A 25,342-nucleotide genomic window follows, 5' to 3' on the forward strand; every position below is an offset into this window, starting at 1 on the left:
CTTAATTACCCTGTGAGACCTCTGCACCATATTGTGTCCAGGATTTAGGGACCAAGTAGAAAGTTACACAGGTTAATTTATCCTTATATCTAGAACAGCGGAGCATGTGTTGCCAGGCTACAGCATTTAGTTGAATGTGGTTACCATACCGAGGAATATATTTTTTGCATTTTTGATTGAAGTTAGTATCGACCAATATGGCACTTAGCAATCGGACATCCAGTCAGTGGTGCCAGCCGGTTCCCTGTATAGACCTTCCACATGCACACAATAGTCACGGGTTGTGTCCAATTTATTTTTCCTGTTAGTACCACGCCTCATGGCAATACTGTTCAGTGATTTTTGTTTATTGCTATAATTTGTAATACGAATAATAGTAACGTCTCTGTACATTTTAAATATTCAATTTCTTGCACTAACGTTTCTCGTGTGACTTGCTAAGAATTTCCGAAACTACCTCTATGAACTACTTTTGGTATTGCAGTCTATATTGAATGCCTGTGCTTGCTCCACAGGGACATCTAGTAACAGCCTTTGGTATTACACCATTCTACAAGAAGTGCTTCTTCAATATTTTTAGAGACCACTGTGATAATTTCATACGGGGACGTATGATGTTGCTGCCGGTCTCTACAGGGACCAATGATAACAGGCTGTGACAATAATATAGTAAAGTGAGAAAACTAGTTACTCCAGGGTATTCCTATGCTGTTTGACGAAGCGTGCACAGTATGCAGTAATTTTGTGGCATTTCCTCTTACACCACAAATTTTCTCCTGTTTAACAGCTATTCCATGTTACTGTTTACAATGGACTACCATTTGCTTTGAAGGTGCATGGGCTTGGATTATTTGGTATGACCTTTGTCCTACAGCAGTGCATACTTACCTCTGTGTAAATTTCGCTGACTGTTGATCCCGCACACAGCATTGTAACCATAGCTGTTTTTTATTCTGTGTACCAATGTAACTTAAAAACAACCCTCTTTATGCCTTCGCGCCCTAATACCCTCGTGTCTGGTGTGCAATATAAATAATGAAACTAACAAATGTTAAAGTGAGGTGAACCATTACAAAACATTAGTGCAGATTTTTGTGATATTTTTCTAGGACTATTTAAGATCTTGCATTTGTTTGATTTGGAAGGGTCCAGGACTGTAAAGGCTGGTGGGAGGCAATGTACTTGTTTGTTGACACACTGTCATTAAGGCTCAGACGGGCATATTAGAATTTTGAACTGACTGTGGAGTGGGGGTGTTTCTGTGCTTTTGGTTAGAGGCGTTGGGTAGGACTCGCTCTTGGTATATTCTAATTTCGGCTTCATTTTCAGTCTTCATGTTGCAATATACCTGCTTACATGGGCAAGGGCTCCTTGAGTAGTGTTTTAAGGTCGGGAAATGTAGGATTTAATTCTATACCGCCCGGTTTGATGAGTGGATTAGGGAAATGGGTTTTAGCTATGTACTGGCGTTGTTGGGGTTATTGAAGATTGTTACTCTTGGAGCAATGTATCTGCTTTTTTTTATGGAGAATCTTTAATGATTGGGTAGTCAGTTATATCATTTTATTTGAAGGTGATATCTATGCAGGGGAGGGCTGGGGTTTAGTCGTTATGTACAATTGAGGTTGTGTGTAGCTTTTCGGCCTGGCGTGATAATACCAGGAAGTTTAATGGTGTTTTGTCTTTTGTCAGTCTGTCTGTGTTCTTATTTTTCTGGTGGTTTCAGTGTTAGGGAGAATTTTAATTTCTGTGCTAATTCCCTTCAACCTTAGAGACGCCCAGCTCATTTGCTGTACTTGGGGCTTATGATTTTTTTCCTCCCGAGTGGGACCTTTTTCTCACTCCCTCATGTGTTTTTCCTGACTAGGATTCTTGTGTTTTACTGTTTTATGGAGTCTGACAAACTCCATTGGCATCTGCTTTTTGTATAGTGACACAAAGCACCATAAGTGCAGTGCCACTAAAAAGTCCCTTGGACTTTTCTAAATGTTTAAACACATTTTCTTGGGTGACTACCGTTCCCAAGAATAGTAAGATGATCCCGTCTTACTTTTCTCTTTGTGGGACCATCAAACACCACCCTATGTGGGACTAGAGGCAGAGCCGACCACTGGAGAGGAACATCAGAAGAAGACATGACGAAACGCCAGCAGCCCCCTCCTGGACCCCAAAGTGCCCGGTGAAGCCCTGCAGCTGTGCTGACCCAGTTTCCTATCGACTGGGAAGACCTGTACAGGACAACCTCCTCCCTATGGCTGGTGTGACCAACTGGCCTCAAGAGAAGGTTTCATTTGGCGCAAACCCCGACTTGCTGTGCCTCACCAGAGCTGCAGAAGCCCAATGCTGGGGGTCCTGTGACCATTGACTAATGATTGTCTTGCAAAGTCTGAAACTGGTCAAATCTCTGTGGGCATCCCGAGGAAACCTTGATCCAGAGTCCCCTTGCCATTCCATTACTGAGGGAGCAAGCTTCTTCCAACCAGATATTCGTTATTCATGACGCAAAGGAAAAGGCACCAAACAGAAGTGCCGCTGAAACAAAGGAAATCTGTAGCTGAGAGTCCCTCTCCTGAGTACTGCCGCAGGAGCCCGCAAGATGTCCTTACTTTCATTGCCTCAAGCAAGGCCCAGGAACAAGGGGCTGCCAAGCTGTAGCAAGGACAAATCCAACTGGAATATTTTTCTTCGAATCACAGGTACTGTGGCGCTTGGGGTGTTCACCTTTTAGCCATAAGTTGTGCTTCCTATCCTGCGAAGTGCTTTTTTTCCACTTTAGAGTCTATACCAACTCCCCTGCGCTGGCCTAACAGCTTGTGCTCTCTGCATAGTAGCTCACTTGAGTTACTGTATTTCCTCTGAACTTACTAACTTTGTCAAGACTTTATCTAAGAAGTGCAGCAGAACTAATGACTTTGGCTGTCCTAGCTCCCTAAAGTCACTCCTTTGAACCTACTGACTTTGGCAATACCTTTTGCCTCATAGGTTATAATTGTGATTGCTATTATTGCTGGGATAAAAGTTTACCTGCTTCACAATTGTTTTATAAACTGTTGAAAGTATATTCTCAGTCTTATTCTAACCTTTCCTTCCTTCACAAACTCAATAACTGAATTGGTAACTGAAAGTAAGTGTAATACTGACCTTAACTGAAGTCACATCCGTGTGCTAGCATAAAGTATGTACCAACTTTTATTGTCCTTTACAAACTGAATCCAAACTTTGATTGACTGTTACTAGTAGATGCAACTTTTTAAAGAATGCTTATTTAAACCTTGTGTATATTATAAATAACTATATGTAACTTTAAGTGTGTGGCTACTTGTGCTTACTGATTTCAAGTGTACAGCTCTACCGCTCACATTACCCCTCTTACGATAAGCCTGGCTGCTCAGTCAAACGACCCACTGGTGTGGTACAGGCCTATATTAAAAGGTGGGGTTACCTAATACCAAGCAGATACGTCTTGCGTAGTCCTCACCAGTTGGAGTGCACCAATTCTTACCTAACAGTGAGTCTGGCTAGGGGCGTGATATTTTCATGATGTCGGTCCCAGGCAAGCCCAGTCTGAAAATGATTTTCTGGAATGTGAATGGTTTCAATGATGGGAATAAAAGGAGGGCCCTGGATCATCTGGAGAATTGTCATACTTCTAGGAGTGGTGAGGGGGGGGTTTGACCCTCCACCCCTCCACATCCTCTCTGGGAAACCAATCTCCCACCCACCCCCACCATCTCTCATGCTGGCGAGATGGCTTGTTGTTGATTGCGACTCCTCCATCTGCTTCCTCCAGTTGGTTTTTGAACTTGTCTATTAAATTTAGCACTAAGATTGACAGGCCGGTTACGTTAATTTCCCTTTCTGCACTTAAGCTACACAGTCATTCTTCATACTCGGCCTATTTCTCAAGTTGCTTTCTCCCTCTGAGCAGTTTTCACTGCCATCTCTGTGTACGTGTTGGGAGACCCCCTTCTCCCAGGCGCTTTAAAGTAAGGCGAGATGGATTCGAGGCACTGTGATGAGCCAGAGGGTGACGGGGAGGGGGTAATTGAGACGGACGCCTTCCCGTCCATCAGAACCCCATGTTAGTATAACCAATTATAATTTAACTACATGGTGTGGCCCAAGACGCGGGCGGCATCCCCATTTTGCGTAGATATTAGTAACCCTAGGTAATGTAAGGGTGGCCCTGATTATGCTCACACCAGGAAATGAGGCCAATAGTCTCTCTTTTAAGAATGACAAGTTTAATCTTACAAAAATGAGGATGGTAGCAAAGGACTCTAATGCCTGAACAGTCTACTCTTGTCCATCTTCCGTTCTTTTCCTGCCCCAGTGGTGCCAGAAGGATTTTATATAGTCCAGTCTTGCTGTAGTGACATCACTGGATACGGGACATGGCTCCATCCCAGTCCATCCTTCTTCCATACAAGGGATGCTCCAAAGCCTTCTTTTCTTCATTGTGAGTGGTTTCTGTCAGAACATGCTGCTCTACGTTTTGCTACCTTTTTATATAGAAACACACTGCAGCTCTGCAGACTTTTTACAAACCTTTAGGGCTATCCCCAGGAAACTTAAACAATTTTTATTCATTCTATTCATATTTCACTCATTCTACTCATGTTATCTGAGCCTTGTAGGTTCCACGCCACCCTTAATTCTCCTGATATGTCCCATTTCTGCATTTTGTGCATCAAGCATGTAAATCCCATTTTAGCCAGCATGGCCTCTTGACGGACAGACAGCTGGTGAGTCACTTTGTGTGCTCTGCCAGTGCTCGCGAACACTGCGGGAAGCCTGTAGTTCATTTTTAGCACAAGCTACATTCTTCCTGGAAGGGAGGGAGTGTCACGACCCTCGCCCAAACCCCCTCCCCCCTGGCAAACACATTGGCCAGGTGGAGTATGGACTTGAGCCTCTAAAGCCTGGTATCCTCTTCAAAAGCCCTTATAGGGCCAGGCTCATACACCATGAACAACAATGTGCTTGGGAACTACTTTATTGTATTGTCAGCCAACATGGAGGCATCCACATAGCCTGGTTCCTTAGAATCAAGCTATGTGGTCTAGTGTTTTGGGTGTGGCAGGCCTGGAACTACTTTCCCTGGTACTACTTTACCTGGGCTATATAAACCACACCCTGACTGCAGAACATGCTTCATGTTACTTTGCAGCTTGCAACGTGACGCTCACCGTGTCCAGCTATTCCCTCGAACCTCGGAGAAGAAGAACCTGCAAGGAGACAAAAGGAACATCATTAGCAGCAGCATCTTACCTGCAGTCTTCACCTTTAAACACTCGCAGCTACTGAGAACAGCTTCTTCGAATATGCACGCCTGCCGGACAGAACGACCTGAAGGAGGAAGATAGAGGCAACATTAAAGAAAGCTGTAGAGACATTTACAAATTACGAACTGCTCGAAAGGCTTACCTGGCTGGTCGCCTCTCGGCTGGCACCACTCTGGACATTCCACTCGCGCTGAAGAACATTGCGACCTACAAGGAAGGAAAACACAGGTTAGCAAAGGCAAGACTTCGCTTTCTTACTGCATCATAGCGCTCTTAATTCGCCATCATTTACCAGCGGGGCTCAACCAAACCAGTTCGCCGCGCTGAAGCTCCGCATACGTAAGGGAGAAAAGAGACATTTTAAACAAGAAAGGCATGCAGGATAGCAACAAATAAAGAACAGCAATAAGACCTACCTGAACAATATAAACGGGCCGGCGTCAGTGAAGTAACTGGACCGCACTCGCCCATGAAAGGCAGTGCGCCCCTGCAAAGAAGGCAGGACGGAGAGCACGCCTAATTCTACCACAAGGTGAGGAGAGGGCGCCAGAGGGACTGAAAGCATACGGGGGGGAATACTTACCCCAGTCGGTCAGTCTTGAACATGGTCCTCCTGTATTTTCAGACAGAACATTCCCAGTAGACCACATCAGGGCAAAGCTGAGAAGCATACCAGCGAGTAACCCGTCAGGGGGGCGTCCCTGTGGATACCAGGTGAGCGTAATGGGGAGGGGGAGTTTGCATCTACCATACTCATTTTTGCAATGCATAGGATCTGACATTTACAAATGGATTCAGCTAATTGTTAATTGCACCTTATTTAAAGAATAACTGCCTTCTTCAGTGCCTGCCCATCTCTGTGTATGTGATTATATCTGCAAGAGAGAACCTTCCCAGTGACCCTCCTTCCCCCTAGTCTATTATAGTTCCTAAAACAGGTCTTGCCTAACCCTAAAGCGCTGGGGGGGGCTGTGCGGGAGGACCCTGGTTCCTCCCCAACAGTAGAAGGGAAGGCTTGCGTGGTAAATGCGACATTACACGCACTAGGCCTAAATCCATGAGGTCACAAATCTCCATTCATGCCTGGGCTCCCATGAGGACAGTTCGCACCCCCCACACACTGTTTATTCATTGTTCTTGAAAGTGTTGCAAAGATGTGTCTTTTGCCCAAGCGGAATGGTGTGCATGTTATCTCACATTGGCCAAAGCATGACCCTGCCCATTCCCAGGTGACCACAAGATATAGCCCATATAACTGACTAAACCCTAAGATCCCCGAATTTCATGACACCAGGTGCCCTTTGACCACCAACCACAAAGTAAGTCCTAAAATGTTCAAAGAGGATGTACAGGGCATATCGTTGAAGTGACAACTGTGTGATTTGTATAGCAAAGTGCTGGGAGGGATAAATTATAGCATCACAGCAGTCGCCATGTGACCAGCAATAAAACAAGGGGCGGTTAGCATGCTGCTTGACCAAGTGTGTGTGATCCTCGGGACATAATTTAATCTCACTGCGCATTGCCTAAAGAAATCGTGAGTTCTGAAAGCCTGACTCCTTTTATACATACCAGTGTCAACATCAGTCTGTGATTGTTTTCCATCTTTGAGCGAGGGTTTCAGAATATTTGTGTGTTTACACTTGAAAAAACTGTTCTCGGCCATTTATTTATTGCGAAGGGGACACACAGGAAAATACAGATTCTGAAATGTTTTGATAGCACTGGAAAAACACCCTTGGAAGTAAAAGAAGTAAACCCCTAAAACAGGGAACCCTAAATATAATTTATTTTAATATACATTTATTGGGTGTTTCTTTGATGTGCATTACTAATTAGGTTTAGTGTACTTACCTCAGTGTACTTGCCTACAGCTCACATCTTCCTCTTATGATAAGCTGACTGCTCTGCCACCCTACCAAGGTTACATGAGTAGTACAGTCTGATACTAAGAATTGGAGGGCTGGGGATCTACAAACTATTGGCAAACTTTCCAGAGGATTTTGGGAAAACTCCCTTAACAATGGGTAGTGGAAATAGGTTGATAGTTAGCTTGGCAGGAGGGGTCCGTTTTTAAACATTTTTTTAGGAGAGGGTGCACAAGGAACTATAGTGGGAAGGAGCCAGTGGCAAAGGAGTGGTTACAGAAGTCTGCCAAGGCAGGAGCACGTGCAGAAATGTTGTCCTTGATAGTTCTGGAGGAGCAGGGGGAGGGCACCTGTATGGAGGAAATGTACATAAAGCGACAGCTTTAGAGACTGCCTCCGGTGCTATAGTTGAGGAGGGTATGGAGAGGGGGGGGGCAAGGAAGGCCTGAGGGAAGGCTGGGTAGGGAGGGTGGTGGAGGAGAGTGAGGACAGGATGTCCTGTGTTTTAGTTGTGAAGTAGGAGCTTTGTGCAGATCAGAGAGCATAGGATGAAGGAGGAGAGGTGGAAACTGTGGTAGGACTTTCTAGTTCCTTGCACATTTTGAGTACATCCATATTGTTGGTGTCCCCAGAGGTGCAAGCTTGGATATGGGCCCTCTTTTTGGAGCCGATGGAGAGCTGCTACTGCCTTTGAAGCAGGCGATGGCCCAGTTTGCCATTGGATTTGCTTGGAGTCTGCCACTTCCGTTTAGCAACTCTGCACTTGTGTTTCAGAGAGGCTATATCGGAATTATACCAGCTGTTGTGCTTGGAGGCTGGCTTCAGGCAGATCCACGTGGCGGGCAAGGGTGTCTATGGTGTTGGAGATGGAGAGGTGAAGGTTCGCAAGGGCTGTGTAGGTGGGAAAGTTGATGGCAGCCATCGGAGGGGGTATGAAGTGGCGGCAAAAGCAGCAACTAACACCCGCTTCATCGGTCGAATGACGGAGAAGGAGACTGGCAGTGCAGGGGGAGGCTTGGCCAAGGAGCCCAAGAGCTCCATGTGGGAGGAGGGCATGGTCAGGAGAGGGGTATGGTGAGGGGATTAGAAATGGGTATGTCTGCTGAGATGAGGGCATCCAGTGGGTCTGACTGAGTGGAGGGAAGGAGGGGGGGGAAGGGAGGGAGGGAGGGAGAGAGGGGGGAACGAGAGGGGGAGAGGGCTCGCAGAGAGTACAGTGGCCGCTGCATCATAAGAATTGAGATGAATGTTGGAAGTCTGAGGAGGAGAAGCTTGGAGGTAGTGGTTAGGAGCAAAGAGGTGAGGTTAGAGATGAAAAGGGAGAGCGGTCTGTGGGGCCTGTAGATGGTGGCGAGAGTAAGTGAGGGGGTAGGAGAAACACCAAGCCTGCAGACAAGGCATTTGAAGGATGAACAGCATTTGGTGGCTATGATGGTAGCAGGAACCCATTCAGGGAAAATCAGGGTAACTCTGCCTCTGGGCCGGTTGGGTCTGGGCTTGGAGAGAATCTTGTAGCCCTCAGGAAGAAGAGTATTGAGAGCAGTGACAGAGCTGTCATTGAACCACGTCTCAGTGAGGATGAGAATGTTGAGGTCAAAGTCTTCAAGAAGGAGACAGAAGAATGTCTATTGGCAGAGTGGGCATTGAGAGTAGCTAAGTGAAGCTGGTTGCCCCTTTGAAGTTTTTCTATAGAGGGATACATGGAAGTGGTGCACCCCTTGGTGGGGGCGAAGGTGTCAGGGATGACAGGAGAGATGGAATGGAGGGGGAAGGAAGAAAGTTGATGAGAGACGGAAGATGCCTATTGAGGAGAAGATTGGGCTGAGAGCCCTGGGCCATGATAGTGCCATTTTGAGACCGTAATGATGCACCTAGAGGATGAGAAGTGTGCCAAGACAACTTCCCATCTGGTTCCACCCTTAATGGGCAAAGAAGAGAAGGGGGAGAAGATGGAGACCATATGGGGAGTGCATAGGTCTGGAGAGGGGATGACGAAGAGGATGTCGGTGAGTCTGCCTGGAGGAAGAATTGACATAGGCATTGGGAATAGGCAGGCCTGGGTTGGAGACCAGGAGCACTTTTCTTATACAATTTCCTTCAAGGTTTCGAGAGGGAGAGAGAGCGAGCGAGAGAGATTGCACAGTGCACAAGGAACACACCAGGTGGCCTAGTGGCAAAGCAGGAGAAGACCATTCAAATCAGCGATAAATCGAGTGTCCAGGAAGGATAGGGCCTAGGTTACAACAAGCAGTACAAAGCCTGACAAAGGAAATGAGAACGCCTGACAAAAAACAGAGGAACAACTAGGAACATCCAGACCCACACAGATATGACTTGTCCAGAGAGAGAAGGCAAATGTGAAGGAACCTCACGTAGAATCAAAACTCAGATTTGGCTTTTAGAAAAGGCCAATTTATAAAAGCATTCAGGGATCCGAGCAATCGGATTTGATTTTTCTTAAATATGGTGGAAAACACCACACAGACAAAGCAAGCAATTTGCGGGCAGCAAACAGATTCAATTTGGTTCAGTGAAACAGATTCCATTTGGTTCAGTGCAGGACAATATGCCTGAGTGAAGGCAGATCCACACAAAGCAACACATAGGATAAAAGTCAGGTAGAAACGTGACTGGTAGAAAAGTTAATTATTCAGTGCAGGTAGGTAGCAGTTGTAGTATGAACAGGTCAAAGTTTGGGCGGGGTGATGTTGGGAGCAAGGCTGCTGACGTGCTGACATTCCATCCAGCGAGATTGTAGGCTATGGAAGGAGGGACCATGAGCGTTGCGGCCGTGAAGAGGAAGGGTGGGGGGGTCAAAGGGACCTTGGATGTAGCATTTTTCAGTAGAAACAAGCCAGTAGTTGCAAGGGTCCTGCGGTGAGACGGGGAGTTGGGGGGGGGGGGGGGGGAATCAGGGGGAAGGCGGGTACGAGAAGGACAGGGAGGTGCTGGAGCACGCGCAAACACAGCCGCTCCTGTGTTGAAATCAGGAAATGCTCCGCAGGCACGGGGAAGAAAGCTGCGCCGGACAACAGCGCTTAGCTTATTGCCAAAAGCTGACTGGGCGAGCAGGCAGGCAGTCCGATGTGAACGCAATCAGGTAGGAGGGGCCGATAAACTGCAGTCTCAGCTGTATAGGCCAGACACGGTTGCAAATGGGCCTTATGCGTGGGCTTTGAGCAGGGGGTGAGGGTATCTTCGCCTGCCAGCACCCTGTATTTGCTCAATAAAGCAGAATCAGCAGAGCGTAGGGCGGGCTCCAGGGGAACTCAAACAAGGCATTTCATTGCCGAAAAAGGCAGCGGGCAATTTAAAAAGGAAACTAAGGCACCAGAATGCAGCAAAAGCCTAACTGGGCTTTTGATTTATTTATATCGCGCTCATACAGTGTTTCAGAGCGCGACCAGACAACGGAGGGGAAAACCAGGGAGAACAAAAACGGCGATCTTACTCGGCAAAGTGACATTGAGAACGCGCAAGTGAAGGGGAGAGGGAGGGGGAAAAGTGCATGGGGGGAGAAGTGGAAGGTGCAGAGCAAAGGAGAAAAAAGATGAATACATTTTTAAAAATAAATAAGGACACACGCAGAGGTAGTGCATCCAACAAGCAGCAAGTGCTGGCTTTAAGGCAGTAGACTGGGTAGGTCTGATAAGTGCAGGAAGAAAGGGGGGGGCTGTATGGGTACAAATACAGACCCCAGTGCAAGGGGTGACCCTGAGGCAGTGCATGAGGGTGACATGGTGAGCAGGTACCTGAGCCCGAAAGACAGAGGGTAGGCCAGGTGCACAGTGCCGAGAGAGAACAGATCAACAGGGAAGAGGGGGTGGGGGGAGGCCGGGCGCAGGGGTGGACTGGGAACTAAAAGAGGCCCTGGAAATAATTACTGGGGACCAAAAGAGGCCCTGGAAATAAAGTTAAAAGTGGCCCTATATGACACATTTTCAGTAAGCCCAATGCTTTTCTATGAGAAAATGTGGAAATACCACACAAAAGAGGTCCAGGGTGCAGAGGCCCACCGGGAAATCTCCAGAGTTCCCTATAGGCCAGTCCACCCCTGGCCGGGCGGCAGAAGCAAAGAGGAAGGTTTTGAGGTGCTTCCGGAACCGGAGATGGTTCTCAAGTTTTGAGTGGCAGGGAGGCTGTTGCAGAGGGAGCTGAAGATTGCGATTATCCCCAGCTCGTTTCTTTGAAAAACTACTGACTGAGGGAGTTTGAGGTTGAGGAGCGAAGAGCTCGAGAAGGGAGGTATTTGCAGAGGGATAGCTGAAGGTATTTTGGACCCAGGGCCCAGAAAGCCCTTTGGACGATGCAGAGGGTTTTGTATTTGGAGGGATTTCAGATCTGGAGAGATACGATCCCAGGGCCTGAGGCCAAGGACCAGTCTCAGTCCTGTTTTGGATTAGTTGCAGAGGGTGGAGAGTAGAGGCAGGTAGATTTAGAAAGAGGCTGTTCCAATATTTCAACCTAGAGAGAACCAGCGCTTGAGAGACAATGAGCTTCTGGGGGAAGGAGAGTAAAGGCAGAGTACCTCTGAGGTGGTGCAGTAGGAAGTTAGACTTTTTAGAGACATCCGAGATGTGAGCAGAGAATGCAAGTGTGGAGTCAAAGATGACCCTGGGGTTCTTAGCCTCGCAAGTGGGGGTAGGAGTAGGGCCAAGGGAGGCTGGCCAGAGAGTGAGGGCAAAAGAGGGTGAAGGTGTGCCGATAAGGAGGAACTCCATCTTGCTGGCATTCAAACAAAGATCATTGGCTTACCTCATGGATGTTGAACGCTGCATCAGGGAAAATAATCATGGCATGGCAGAGTGAGATGTTACCAACCCCAAGGCAGGTCAGGATAAGAAAGGAGCTTAGTTAATACATGTCGATTATTATATATAGACTAATCGACAAATACTGTCTACTCTATCAATCTCCATCCTAACACCGATATGGGAGAGCATGGCCAAAATATTCAATCTAAGCTGTAGAATGAACCGTCTCAATGTAGGGGATGGGTTGACAAACAATGCTGAGTGAATTTTATATCTGCAGATATGTCTGGCGTAACCATTGTTTGATTTTAATTTATGTAAATGGGTATAATTCAAATGTAGTTTAAATTAGTCACACCCTACTAACTATACAAACCCATCCTGCCTGGCGCAGGTTTTGTTGGACGGATTCTGTTCGCGTTTGCTTGTCAGATTCTCATTAATTCATTGCCACACTTGGTTTACTCTCCATCTAGCAGGCCTCCCTTCTAATTTTATTATTGTTAATCCCATATTTTTCATCCTACTTGTTTTAAATAGTAACCGGGCTGCCCTTGTTTTTTTTCCAAGGAGGCCCCTGGTTTTGTTGGAGCATTCGAATTAACAATGTATGTTTTCCTTCACAGCTGTGATTGGCCTTTTATATCCATGTATGGACAGACATCTGGGAGAGCCGCACAAATTCAAACGAGAGTGGTCGAGTGTAATGAGATGCGTAGCAGTGTTTGTGGGTATAAACCATGCCAGCGCTGTATCCTTTGCTGCAAATTGTAAATGCTCGTGAAGATTTCTATGTACTGAAATTTATATTTTTATATTCTAATGTGAAGTAGCTGTTTAAAGTGGACTAGCATCCTGAGTTTTGGAAGGATATGTGGTGCGCTGCTAACTGGAGAAAATCGAAGTGAGCTGTGCAATAAATATTCATGTTGGAAGTTTAGTTTTTCTTTTGCTTGTTATCGGACACCCTTTAATTTTCTGAGAATTAAATGGTGTGCAGGGAGTTGATATCATGTCATGAGCAATGAAGTCTGAAAGATAGGATGTTTGCAACTGACTGTTTTTTTTTTGTGTTATCAGTGCTGTTGTAATCCCTCTTTGTGAATTATTTGAAAATTAGCCATGACCAGCCCACCGATCATTTAAGGGCGGTTCCTCTACAAAACCATTTTTAGTGGAGAATTCATGATTTTACTCCATCTTGCCCATCCTTACTTTTAGTGCTACTCGCGAGTATGTATTTCACTTTTGTCACAGAAGCCTTTTACCTTGTTGATATTGCCATTTTGTTATTTTGTTGCATAAGCACCGCTCCTTTTATAATGGTCGAGGCGAGCTATTGTATTCAAAGCTGGGCAGGGAGGGGTAGAAACCCACCTTAAGAAAAGGGGTCTGGAATGCCAATGGCAGGAGAATGTGCACTACTTTTCATTGGTTGATCAATGTTCCTACACCCGTTAATGTAGTCTGTGTGGCCAGATGGGAAGGCAGAAGGAGAAAGACAACCACTCCCCTCTCCAGTGGACACTTCTGCGTTTGTCTGAATAAGTCAGCTTTTCTGTAGCAAGAAGCTACATTTCCCACAGTACACTTTGCAGATCGACTGGAAGGCCTGGAAAGTGAAGGTGACCAGTCAGCCTCATTGGGAAATGTGTAAAATATCTGAGCGTAAACCATAGTGAAATGTGCATGGAGCGTTAACGAGATTTGGGCTCAGTAAATGTTATAGGGGGTATTCCGTTCTGAGTTGGAGCTGAATTAAGGCTGGTTCTTTTCTTCCACTTGTATTTGTTTCCATTGTTGCAGGCTTCTCTCAGCTTCCCACACGTTGTCAGCTGGCATTTGCAATCTGTCTAAGCCCCCCACCTCCTCCTCCTTCCAACACCCGTACTGTCCCATCCTCTCTGAAGCACTCCTATCTTTTTGATCCACAGTGTGACACGGATCAATGGCGCCATATGTGCAAATATCCACATTCCCAGAAGATTTGGAAGGACTATTCAGACTAGTTTGAGAAAGTAAAAGAGCTCCGTATTTGATAGTGGGACACTGCGCTCTCCTAACCTAATCTTTAAATTACTGTATTGAACTTAATATTTGTGTAGAAATTCTGATTTGAACTCAACCTGCAGCATCAATTGTCTGGAGGCTGTAACACTGCAACCTATACAAGTAGTCAAAAATACAAAATTACCAGACTGAAGATGTGCTATGGTTCAAAATTATGTAAAAAGTCCTTTTTAATTATATGATGGGTTATTTGTAACGCGCTTAATACCCAGAGGTTTTTAAGCGCAGACCTGGGGATTGAACCTGTGTTTTGCTCCGTGTCGTCTTGTTTCCAAGGCGAGCATGTTGCCCCTGAGCTATCCTCCCGAGACTTAATACATTCAAATCATAATTTAGACCACTTTGTGTACTAACACTAACGCCAACAAACTCAAATCACATACCGTACCAACATTAACTCCTTAGAGCACACATGCTAAGGTTTCGCCTGTGGGGCTTTGTCCATGTAAATTACCATAAAATACATTCAACAATAAAGCAAAATTTACATACATTCACAGACCACAATATTTAACAATTTGAGAAATTAATCCCTTTGGTCCTTCTGATCCTACATTCATCAAAAATATATATGAACAATATAACTGTATGTTGCAACTAATCTTAGTCCACAATCGTCCTATGGATAAGAAATCTGAAGAGGGAGGGAAAAATGGTTAACCACTATGAGTGAAAGATAAAGAGGATGTGTGATAGCATAAAGTCAAACTTTACCCGAAATTATGTTAAATGTTCACCGATATTGCCCTGCAAAAATAACTGAGCATAGAATCCAGAGTCAAAATTCAAACCCAATAGGTGACTCGGACCCACACTGCTTGCCGTACAGCCATGTGAACCATGTAGCAATATTTTTACAGAATCCCTTAGTCATGCAAATACAACATTGTGACCTGCAAAAGGGGAAACATCTGCCCTAAAAGCATGTGACCAAATAATTCCCATGGTCCCATCATATAAATCGTACCCATCTACTGATTGGTATTTGGTTCCCTTATTTATTTAAGAATTTGAGTCATTATTACTTGATCATTGATTAAAGCTGGATAAACGATTTTTGATTATCTGCCTATAAAGATAATGCATATCCCTATTAGTGTAATGTTAATAAACTCCATCTCCTCTGTTAATCCATAAGCACACTGTGTGTATATTGTCTCGGTGGAAGATCATTGATGGCATTCTTAAGACATGCTTTTCACATTTATTAAAGATTGTCAATCGTCAGGTTTTCCCCAAAAAAACCTGTGTACAAGAATGACTAATTTATATGCTAAATTCAAATATAGTGTTTTGTATTTCGTATAAAAAAATGTAAATCATGGTTATATTGTCGGCTCAGATTGATGTGCTTACAAATTAAAAAATGTAAAACACTATTGGGTACCTTGTATAGTTTTTCTAGTATTCACCCTTCTCATTAGGGATCCTTATCCTCCTTTTCTTATTCCTGTTTGCCAGGTGTTGGTCTAAAAAAATAGATAGACCGTACTCGGTAATATAAATTGTAGCCAATATCCAATTCTAATAGCCACTTCAAAGTATTGATCTGCCCCATAGTGGTAACTGCGGCCAGGAACTTACCAATTCCGTGTTTGTTTTACAAGATGCAGCGGCGTCTCACGTGTATGATCGCCGCCGCCATCTTGTGGGTAATGTAAATACTGTCATGTTTGTGATGTGTTACAACATGGTGATGCCATCGGTTCCATGACATGGTTCCTTCCATGACATCACTGTGTGGTTTACTATTGTCGCCATTTTGAGCACAGCCGCTCGTATTCATCTATGTATATGCCCCATATGATTTCAATTGTAATAACCGCTTTCCCGATTGGGTAAGAAAGTGGGAATTCTTAAATATTAAGGGTAACACTGAAATTGCCTCGGTGTCAGGCTTTGATACCATAGATGATTTAACTATTAATTATATATCTTTTTTCAAAATTAAACATCAACGATCATTTGTTACCCAATTGTTCAGTCTTATTGCAAATCTGTATAATTGATTGATCCTGACAATAAGTAATGAACACATTTGTTATATATCCTATAAATCCCAGTATGACCAATTGGGCTGACACAAAAATTGTTCATTGAAATCTTGAGTTTGTTCCAGAACTCCAAAGAACTGTCCAGAGTTGATTTATCTGTATGTGTTATTGATGTAGGTGTCTTGGGTATTGTGATATATTTTAATTCCTTGATAGCGCAAGGTTCCTAGGCACCATCTTTATTTTTTGTTCAACTTTGCGTTCGGTTATTGTGATGTAGTGGGAAGATGCTGGATTTATCCCAGTTAATATGTAATCCTGAGAGTTTGCCAAAGTTCTCAAGTACCTCTAATATGTATGAGAGACATATCTTTGGGTATTCAGGTACAGCAGGACATCAGTGGCATATAGGGAGATTAAATGTTGCTCCCGTCTAATTGTTAGAAGACCTCCCTCTTGATGACTTTTGAGTGGTGGGAAAGAGAGACCTCCTCACGCCCCCTCCAATGCCCCACCCCCAATCAAAACAGCTTGGTAAAAGGAGTACCACAATGTGGGTTATGATGGTACATCAGTTCGCCAACTGCTCTGGAACTGGGGTCCTGGTGATAATGACGCTATATGGCAACTCTTTACAACCTATTTGCTTCCCTTTTGCAGAACCATGGTCCACTTGACAGTACTGGCATGCACCCATGCTATCACTAAACATTCTTCCCCTGCTGCTCCCCTCTTTCCCTTGGTACTTAGCATCTTTTTCCCACTTTATTATCTTCCTATCTTCCACTCAATCATTTTCTTTCTTCCTGTCTCAATACCGCTGGTGAGGGCACAGTATGCCACTCCACGGACACACCTAGGAGCTATATTTATGCTATGGTGTTGATCTGTGGCAGATTAAAAGCATGTAACATAACATTAAAAAAACAAATTATTATTCTCATTGTGACAGGATATTTTGCAACTAACAGGAAAGGAGAGGAAGGGGTTGGGGAGATGGGAAAAGGTGAAGGTGTTGAAGGAAAGCCTTTTGATAGTTTGCATTGCCATGGGGTCAATGGGACGGCAAGATGGGTTAGCAGTGGGACAGATGGGTAGGAGTTCAATGGGAGATAAATGGGACAGCAAGTTAATGTTATGGTGACTGATGGGGGTAGGAAGGCAGCTTTGGAGTATGAGGGATTAAAAGGTGCACAGGGTTCCACAAATTGCAGTGGTTTTGGGGGAGATGTAGAGGCACTCTTCACCATAGAAAGGGGGGGGGTAGGGTGCATTATTTTGGGAATGGATTCTTTCATTTATGTGCCAATTCCCTTTAACCTTAAGTCACCCCCCCCCCAGCTCTTTTGCTGGACTCGGGGATTTTATTTTTTACTCCTGAGTGAGTGGGACCTTTTTCTCATTCACTTATTTTCCCGACTATGATTTGCTATGTTCCTTACTGTTTTATGTTAAACTCCAATCGGCATCTAAATCTGCTTTTGCATTGTGACACACAACCTTTTGTGCAGTGCCACTAAGAAGTCTGTTGGACTTCTGTTAATGTTTGTGAACTACTGTTCACAAGAATATTAAGATGACTCCTGTCTTACCTTTACTTTATGGGTCCACCACACACCGCCCTATGTGGTGTGCTGAGGGTTACATAGTAACTCCTCTAACCCATTCATTATGTAACAATTTGTTAGACTAATTACTTGGAATGGCTGGTGGCAGTGGTTTCTTTTTTACTACCTAATGACATGTATCTGCAGGCTGATGCCACAGTTGCAGGGACGATTTTCACAAAATGGTCCCTTTTTTCCATTTCTTTTTAGTTCGTTTCTTCTGGGCTTTTACTATGTTTGCATCATGATCGCGTCTTTTGTGTGTGTTGCCTTTGGCAGGCTTCAGGTCTGAAGCCCGGCCAGGCTTCAGTGTGTCTGGAAAGGCAGGAAGTGATGGAGGGTCCCAAAACTTCCCTGTCCTTTGTCTCTAGGTGTGCCTGAGTGGCACCAGTTCCTGTTGGCCGACTGGTTGTCCTGGAAGGACAGCCACTCTGCTGTGGGATGCCCAGTGCTGCGAATCAATGTGAACTTGCATAAAAAGCGAGATCTTTGGCACTAGGAGCAGAGTGGACCACTGTATGACATCGGAAGCAGAAGACTAGAGAAGACGCAGCAGCACCCTCCTAGACCGCAAAGTGAAGCCCTGCAGCTGTGCTGACCCCGACAACTTCCTCCCTTAGGCTGGTGGGACCAACTAGCCTTGAGACAAACTCTATTTTGACGCAAACCGCGACTTGCGACTTTCCAAGGTTGCAGAAGCCCAATACTTGGGGTACCTCGACCATCTGTAAATGAATTGTCTTTCAAAATTTGAATCGGGCCAGATCTTCGTAGGCATCCAGAGTCCCCTCACCAGAGTCCAGGACCGAGGGATCAATGAAATCCCAACCAGAGATTTTCGTTCTTCTTTGGTGCTGAGAAAAAGGCTCAAACGACAAAGAGCCACTGAATCGACGGAAATGCATTGCTGACAAGGCCCTCTCTAGATTGCTGCTGCAGGAGCCCACCAGACGTCCTCCCTTCTGTCACCACGACCAAGGATCAGGAAAAAGGGTCTGCAGCATTGAATCCAGCTGGAACAGCTTCTTCATTTCAAAGGTACTGTGGGGTTTGGGGTATACTATCCTTTTTCCGTTTGGGGGTGCTTCCAACCTTTGGGAGTGCATTTTAACCCTACACTAAGTTGACCTCAACTTACCTGCACTGGCCTTACAGCTTGTGCTTCCTAAAGGCGACTACTCTTGAGTTGCTGTGATTTCTATTTTGAACACGGACTATTTAAGAACATTTTTCTAAGAAGAGCATCAGAACTTTGACTTTGTCCATTGACTTTGGCTGTGCTGGCTCCCTTAAGGCCTCCTTCCAAACCTATTGGCTCTGGCAGTTCTTGTTCCCTTACAAGTTTTAAATGTTGACCACTTTAATGATGGGATAATTGGCTGCCTGCATCCTTTCGGGAGAATCTAACTGTTCTTATAACTTACCAGTCTGTTTTGATCTAACCCTAACCTTTCCTTCCTTGAAAACTCAATACTGCAAAGGTGTTACCAATATAAATGTTATACTGACATCACCTCTGGGTGCTGGAACACGTGTAACATCTAAATGAATTGCTCACCTGCTTTATTGTTCACTTTTTTTTAATTGAATCCTAACTTGGGATTAATGTTACAACTAAGTGCTGCTTTTTAAAGAATGCTTTAAATACCTTTGTGTATAAATAATTAATTTATTAGTGTTTACTTGGATTATTGTGTTTACTGATGTCATTGTACAGCTCACACTACCCCTCTTAAGATCAGCCTGGCTGCTCAGTCGAACTACCAACTTGTGTCTTATAGGCATATTTTAAAAGGTGGGTTACCTAATGCCAAGAGATGTCTTGTTTAGTCCCACACCAGTTGGACTGTACTAACTCTTACCTAACCAGTATAGTTTGAGAGGGGGCGGGTGGGTGTTAGAGTTTATTGAAGGAGCACCATGCATTCGGCTAAATGTAGTCCTGTATTGCTTGTGTACCGTGTGAAAGAGCAAGCATTTTTACATGTTTTATGTACCTAGTAATAGGACAACGAACCTTGGATTGTTGTTTGAATCTCTGTGTGCAGAAGACTAAGCCTAACGAGCAATTATGTGTTTGGCATATGATTTTCACAGTGGTATATTATGGCTTTACCTGCCAAACCAGGCTGATGCTGCACATAGGCTACTGGGGATGAGTGTGTGTCTGTTCCCAGCCAATTGATACTGCACCTAGCATATGAGGACGGAAATTGTGCATGTGGTCTGTCTCCGGATTTATGAGACTGTGAATTGCATTAAAGTACAGTTACATCTGTTGGTTTGGTCAACTTTTATTTTAATTTGTTTTGAGCTGGAACGGTTTCAGAAGCGGTCTTTGCCAAATTATTTTAGTCGGCTACTACTGGCCATTTTTGTTTTTGCCATTGGAAAATGGGATTTATTGAAATGCTTTTTATAAAGAATGATTTTGTGTCCAACTTGTTGGTTGGTGTGTTTTTGTAAATATAATATATATATATATATATATATATATATATATATATATATATATATATATATATTAATATGTATATGTGGATTTATGATGTATTTATTATGTTTGGATTCGTATAGGGTGTCCCTTTTTATTTTCCTCAACCATGAACGCAGAAAGTGGACTTCGCCAACAACGTGCAGCTTTCCCTCACGTTAGCTGCACTTTCCATTGGGCTATGGTGGACATTTGATAGATCCAGGAGTGGCTTTGGTCTTGGCATTGGAATCGCTTTCCTAGCCACTTTAGTGTCTCAGCTGTTGGTGTATAATGGGGTTTATCAGTAAGTATCCTTTTCGTTGTTGTGTTTATTACAGATGATAGTGCAACACTTAAGACTTCTATCAAATGTTACTTCAAAATTCTGGCTAATGCAATGCAGTATTATTTTCTCTTGGAGATTAATTTTCTCATTCTCGACCATGCTAACTGCAGACTCCCATCTTTGTAACATGAGACACTAGATCAAAGATTAGGGACGTGGATAATTGCACATAATTCACATTTGAACCAAAATAAATAGTAACTGCTAAGCTTCTATTTTTTATTTTATTTTTTACCACTTGATCTGATTACTCTCCTAATAATTAACGAATCGTCTGCTGCCCTGATGTATGGCCATCTTTATTTTCACTTTTGATGCCCGAGAAATGTTTATGTACTCACTTTACTCGAATTAAAGAGGGGATTTCAAATCTCACTATAGAGATAGTGATGTCCCTACCTTTTTTGTGGGTATATAATCTACAAAATTAGGAGATAGTAGGTACATTTAGCAACAGTTCCGCCACGCATGTATCGAGGTTAGGAACATATCAATTTTATTCAAACATGGGATGTTAAAAACAATTTTATAATATAAAGTGACAACATCTTTAAAAGTAGTTGTCGAACAATAGTCTGGTGGCAAAGTATCCTTATCGAAATTAGGTCTGAGTAACCATTTAAATCAGTCAATTGAAGGACAACAACAGAGTACTGGTGTTCATTCCGATTATAACAATCCCAGTTTGTTTCTTATATAGATCTAATATAACACTTATTAGAAAAACGGCTCAACATGTTTACTGTGGAACATTCTTCAGGAGAGATGAAAAATGGGTCACAATGACTATATGCGAGGTTAGACTTTCTCTTTCCTTTGTGAAGACTATTTCGGCATGTATTTGGAGGAACTGTTGATAAAAACATAGAAATAGGATAAGCTAAAAATGCTTTGATTCCTATAGACAGTATTAAGCTGTCTGACTAGATACAGGTAAGACTTTTACCTGGTCCGGTCTGTGGATGCGGTCCTTCAAGGGTTTCCGAATTAATAGGAAAGCCGTCCGTTTGGTTAATACTTAATCCAATCCGTGAGTTGAAGATCTGTAAAAATACATATTTAGTTGGAGAGGACCGTTCGTCCTGTTAGGGAACTATAATCATTACTCTCTCTGTTAGTAGTGATAAGTTCAGTTATTCTTGCTTGAGGGATATCGGGTCGCTCAAGATTAGATGGTAGATCGCTTGAGGTGCGTTTACAGTAAGATGAGGCAAGCAGCGCTTGTTTCATTTGGTACGCTGTCCGTTAGTGGCCCATGTCGGGCCTTTCAGTGTCTATCAGATAGAAGTAGTTATAGCTAAGTATATTGTCTGCTAGAGAATTCGGCGGATTAAAGCTCAAACATTTAATATTCTCTGTGTTATGTCTTTAAAGTCAGTCGCATACATTTGGACACTGTAATTATATTTGGTGGTGTTTCAAGCTCTCAGTACCTGCTTATCTGTAGAGTGTCATGTCTTCGGGCGCTCTATTGTGGCTTTGCGCAAGTATTTCGCAGAAATCGAGTGTGGAGAGAGGAATAGTAAATATTGTTGCTGTGTGCGGGAATCCATGTCAGTTTATTATTTTGTCCGTTCCGGTGATGGCTAGCAAGAAAAGTTGAGTAAGCTTATTAGTATTGAGTCGATGCACATCGGGCGCGGTGTAGAGTTAATAGTTCATCTCCTCTGTGGCATTGTATTATGCTTCAGGAGTTCTTACCTTGTGCTTAGATTTCACGTAATACAATCTCGCCCACGGCTTAACTTCCTTAATGCCCTTATGAATTTGTTCAGTGCATTCCTAGAAATAATAAACCTTATAAACTAAACCGTAATTATATGTGGCCGCTCGCTTGTAATGCCACAGAGGAGAGGATCTATTAACTCTACACCGCGGCTGATGTGCATCGACTCAATACTAATACGCTTACCCTACTTTTTTTGCTAGCCACCACCGGAACTGACAAAATCACAAACTGACACTCGATTTCTGCAAAATACTCGAGCAAAGCCACAATAGAGCGTCCAAAGACCTGACACTCAACAGATAAGCAGGTACTGAGAGCTTGAAACACCACCAAATCTAATTACAGTGTCCAAATGTATGCGATTGACTTTAAAGGCATGAGAATGAGGGAGTATATATATGTTTGAGCTTTAATCCACCGAATTCTCTAGCGGACAATATACTTCCCTATAACTACTTCTATTTGATGGACACTGAAAGGCCCTTCATGGACCACTAACGGACAGCGTACCAAATGAAACGAGCACTGCTCTCCTTATCTTACTGTAAACACGCCTCGAGCGATCTACCATCTAATCTTGTGCGACCTGCTATCCCTCAGGTAAGAATAACTGAACTTGCTACTACTAATAGATAGTAGAACGATTATAGGTGTCATACCGCCGAGTTCCTGGCGTCTATGGAGCCGCTGGCGACGCGGAACCTAGCGCTGTTCGCTTCGGCCACGCCCCCTGGTTCCTGGTTTCCCTTCCTATGATTATGATTGGTTGGGCGCTCCGCGGCCCGGTATTTTACCGGCCACTTCCGGTTCACGGATGCGTCGCAACGCTTCCGGTTTCGTCCGTTAGCTGTGTTGCTTGCTGCCTGTGGCTTCCTTACGAGTCTCTCGTGGTTTGCTGGCCGGGTCCTCGTACCCTGTCCGGCCCCTTCTGATATTCCTTCTAGTCCTATCTGCCTTTCTCTCACCCTCTTGGTTTTTGCTTTCTTCCACCCGTCTCCCTTGCCCTCCTTCCATCTTGCTTACCCTCCCTCCTTCCCATCTTCACTTACCGCTTTCTTTTCTCTTCTTGTCTGTTCAGCTTTCCGCTCTTACCACGCCTACCTTCATTATTGCTGCTGTGACTTCCCGTGTACCAGACTCCGGCCTGTTCCCCTGGACTGCCTTTGCTTGCTGGATTTGTTACTTCCTCTCCTAGCCTGTGTACCAGATCCTCGGACCACTTCCTGGACTGCCTGTGTTCTGAATATTTCCTCCACTGGTTGCCTCCAGTCACTTTCCACCGGTTCTTTCCTTGCAAGTATTCCTGGTTCCACGCCTACAAGACACCCACCTATACTAAAGGGGTTTTTTGTGCCTAAGGGCTTTTTCCCCTCTTGGTCGATCCCGGGGGGTGGACCCCCTGGTCTCCCCTTTTTGGGGGGCACGGTGGCTTCCTTCCGGGGTCGTCCCTATCTTCATAAAAAAAAGGTGTCAGCACGAAGAAAAGAAGAGAAGGGTTCTTGGAAGGAAGAAGAAGGTGAGGAGTCGGGGGAGGGGGAGATTTCAGAAACTACACTTTCGGACGAAGATATCACCGATCCCGGTGACAATAGGTCCCTAACTGAACGAGCGGTCCTCTCCAACTAAATATGTATTTTTACAGATTTCAAACTACGTATTGTAATCATTGTTTATCAAATGGACAGCTTTCCTATTAATTTGAAACCCTTGAAGGACCGCATCCACAGACCGGACCATGTAAAAGTCTTACCTGTATCTAGTCCGACTATGCGCACAGCACAGGTCCGTTGCACTATTACGCCTCTCTACGCCTCTTTTTCGGTAAGCTGACACTGGGAGCTGAACTGCAACTACCATTCAGAGGAGAGCCCAGTAATCGTAGCAGTCAAGACACACTGCGTCTCGTCTTGCAGCCTCTTTCCACAGACTGGTCTGCCTGCCTTTGCTTCTTTCATTGCTATTTTCATAGACTCCTTATGTCAACGATGTAATGCCACATGCATACATCTATTTGTGGAACCTGCAGTCTGTGTCAAATGTAGCTCTAGATTGTAGTCTGTTTTAAGATTGCTCTTTTAGGCTACACACAGGATCCAAATGACTTCAAGTCATTTTGGTCCCTGGCTTTTCTAAGTAATTTCACCAAGGATTGTTCTAGTCTGGCGTGGATGTTGCAATAAAGGGAACTGCTTAAAATGATTAATTAATTGTGATTAATCTAACAATCCGTGCTTGTTTCAAAGGCAGATTTAGTGTACAACTAAAGCCACCATAATTGTGTAACATGAGCCAGTCAAAATCTCTGAGCTAGTTTGTATCGCTGATTGAAAGTCACATCTGTGATGGTTTAACCCGTGTTGGGATGCTTGTGCAGATTGTCACCCCTCATAGACGATTTAGATTGTGAAAAATATATTAAAACGTGGAGAAAAGGTACAGGATGGTCGAGGGGGGGAGACACTTCACGGACGGGACTAACTAGTTGGAGCAGGGAATCGCATGGGGGGACTAACCAGTCAATTTTTTTATAAATAGAATTAAGCTAGATACATAACATACATATATACACCAACACACACACGTTAATTGCAACATGAAGTAGCACTGTATTCAGAGTAGGCCTGGATCTTTGCAGACGATGTTGAAAACACAGAACAACAAGGCCTCATTTTCTGGTTGAATGTTGCAGTCTGATTCCCAGGCATGGTGAGAAACACGCACGTACACTCACACTAGCAAGGCCTTTGAACATTTGGGCAGGAATGCGTGTAGCTGATTAGGTGAGGGGCTGTGGCCTAGTTCGAAGGTCATATATTTGGGGAAACGAGGTAGAGGTCCCGGAGTGGGCAGGGAAACCCTAGCATCAATGCGCCAGCGAGCATATATGTTTGTGATTAGACATGTGTCTCAAAAGTACGAGGACTGGAGGGGACAATGCTTACCTGTCGCGCTGTAGAATAATGTGTAAAGGCTTGTGATGTATTCTATAGACGGCAACAAAATGGCAGGTCATAATAAAGGACAGAGGAAGTTCCAACTGTCCCTACCTCTATGGGGTCCTATCCCTAGTCGGTACTGGTGGGCCTGCCTGTCTAATAGTGGATAGAATAAGAAGAGAGTAGTTGCTTATATTTTTTTAATTGTTTTTTCTTTCGTTCAACAAAGGCTTAAAGACTGACGGCCCAGGCATTGTTGTATGCAGAGCTATACCTA

At 44.2% G+C, this 25,342-nt stretch overlaps 1 protein-coding gene across 4 annotated transcripts in view; it reads left to right on the plus strand.

The window, feature by feature from the left end:
* Positions 1-25,342, plus strand: part of INSIG2 (insulin induced gene 2) — a 141,312-nt gene that overhangs the window by 22,637 nt on the left and 93,333 nt on the right. For all 4 annotated transcript variants that reach the window (XM_069616594.1, XM_069616596.1, XM_069616597.1 and 1 more), the window contains exons 3-4: positions 12,534-12,658; positions 20,192-20,358. In XM_069616594.1, coding sequence (XP_069472695.1) covers positions 12,534-12,658; positions 20,192-20,358 — 292 coding nt within the window. The remainder of the gene's footprint in view (positions 1-12,533; positions 12,659-20,191; positions 20,359-25,342) is intronic.

Source organism: Ambystoma mexicanum, chromosome 9 (genome assembly GCF_040938575.1).
Source record: "Ambystoma mexicanum isolate Mex_15411 chromosome 9, UKY_AmexF1_1, whole genome shotgun sequence".
In the NCBI taxonomy this organism is placed as follows: Eukaryota; Metazoa; Chordata; class Amphibia; order Caudata; family Ambystomatidae; genus Ambystoma; species Ambystoma mexicanum.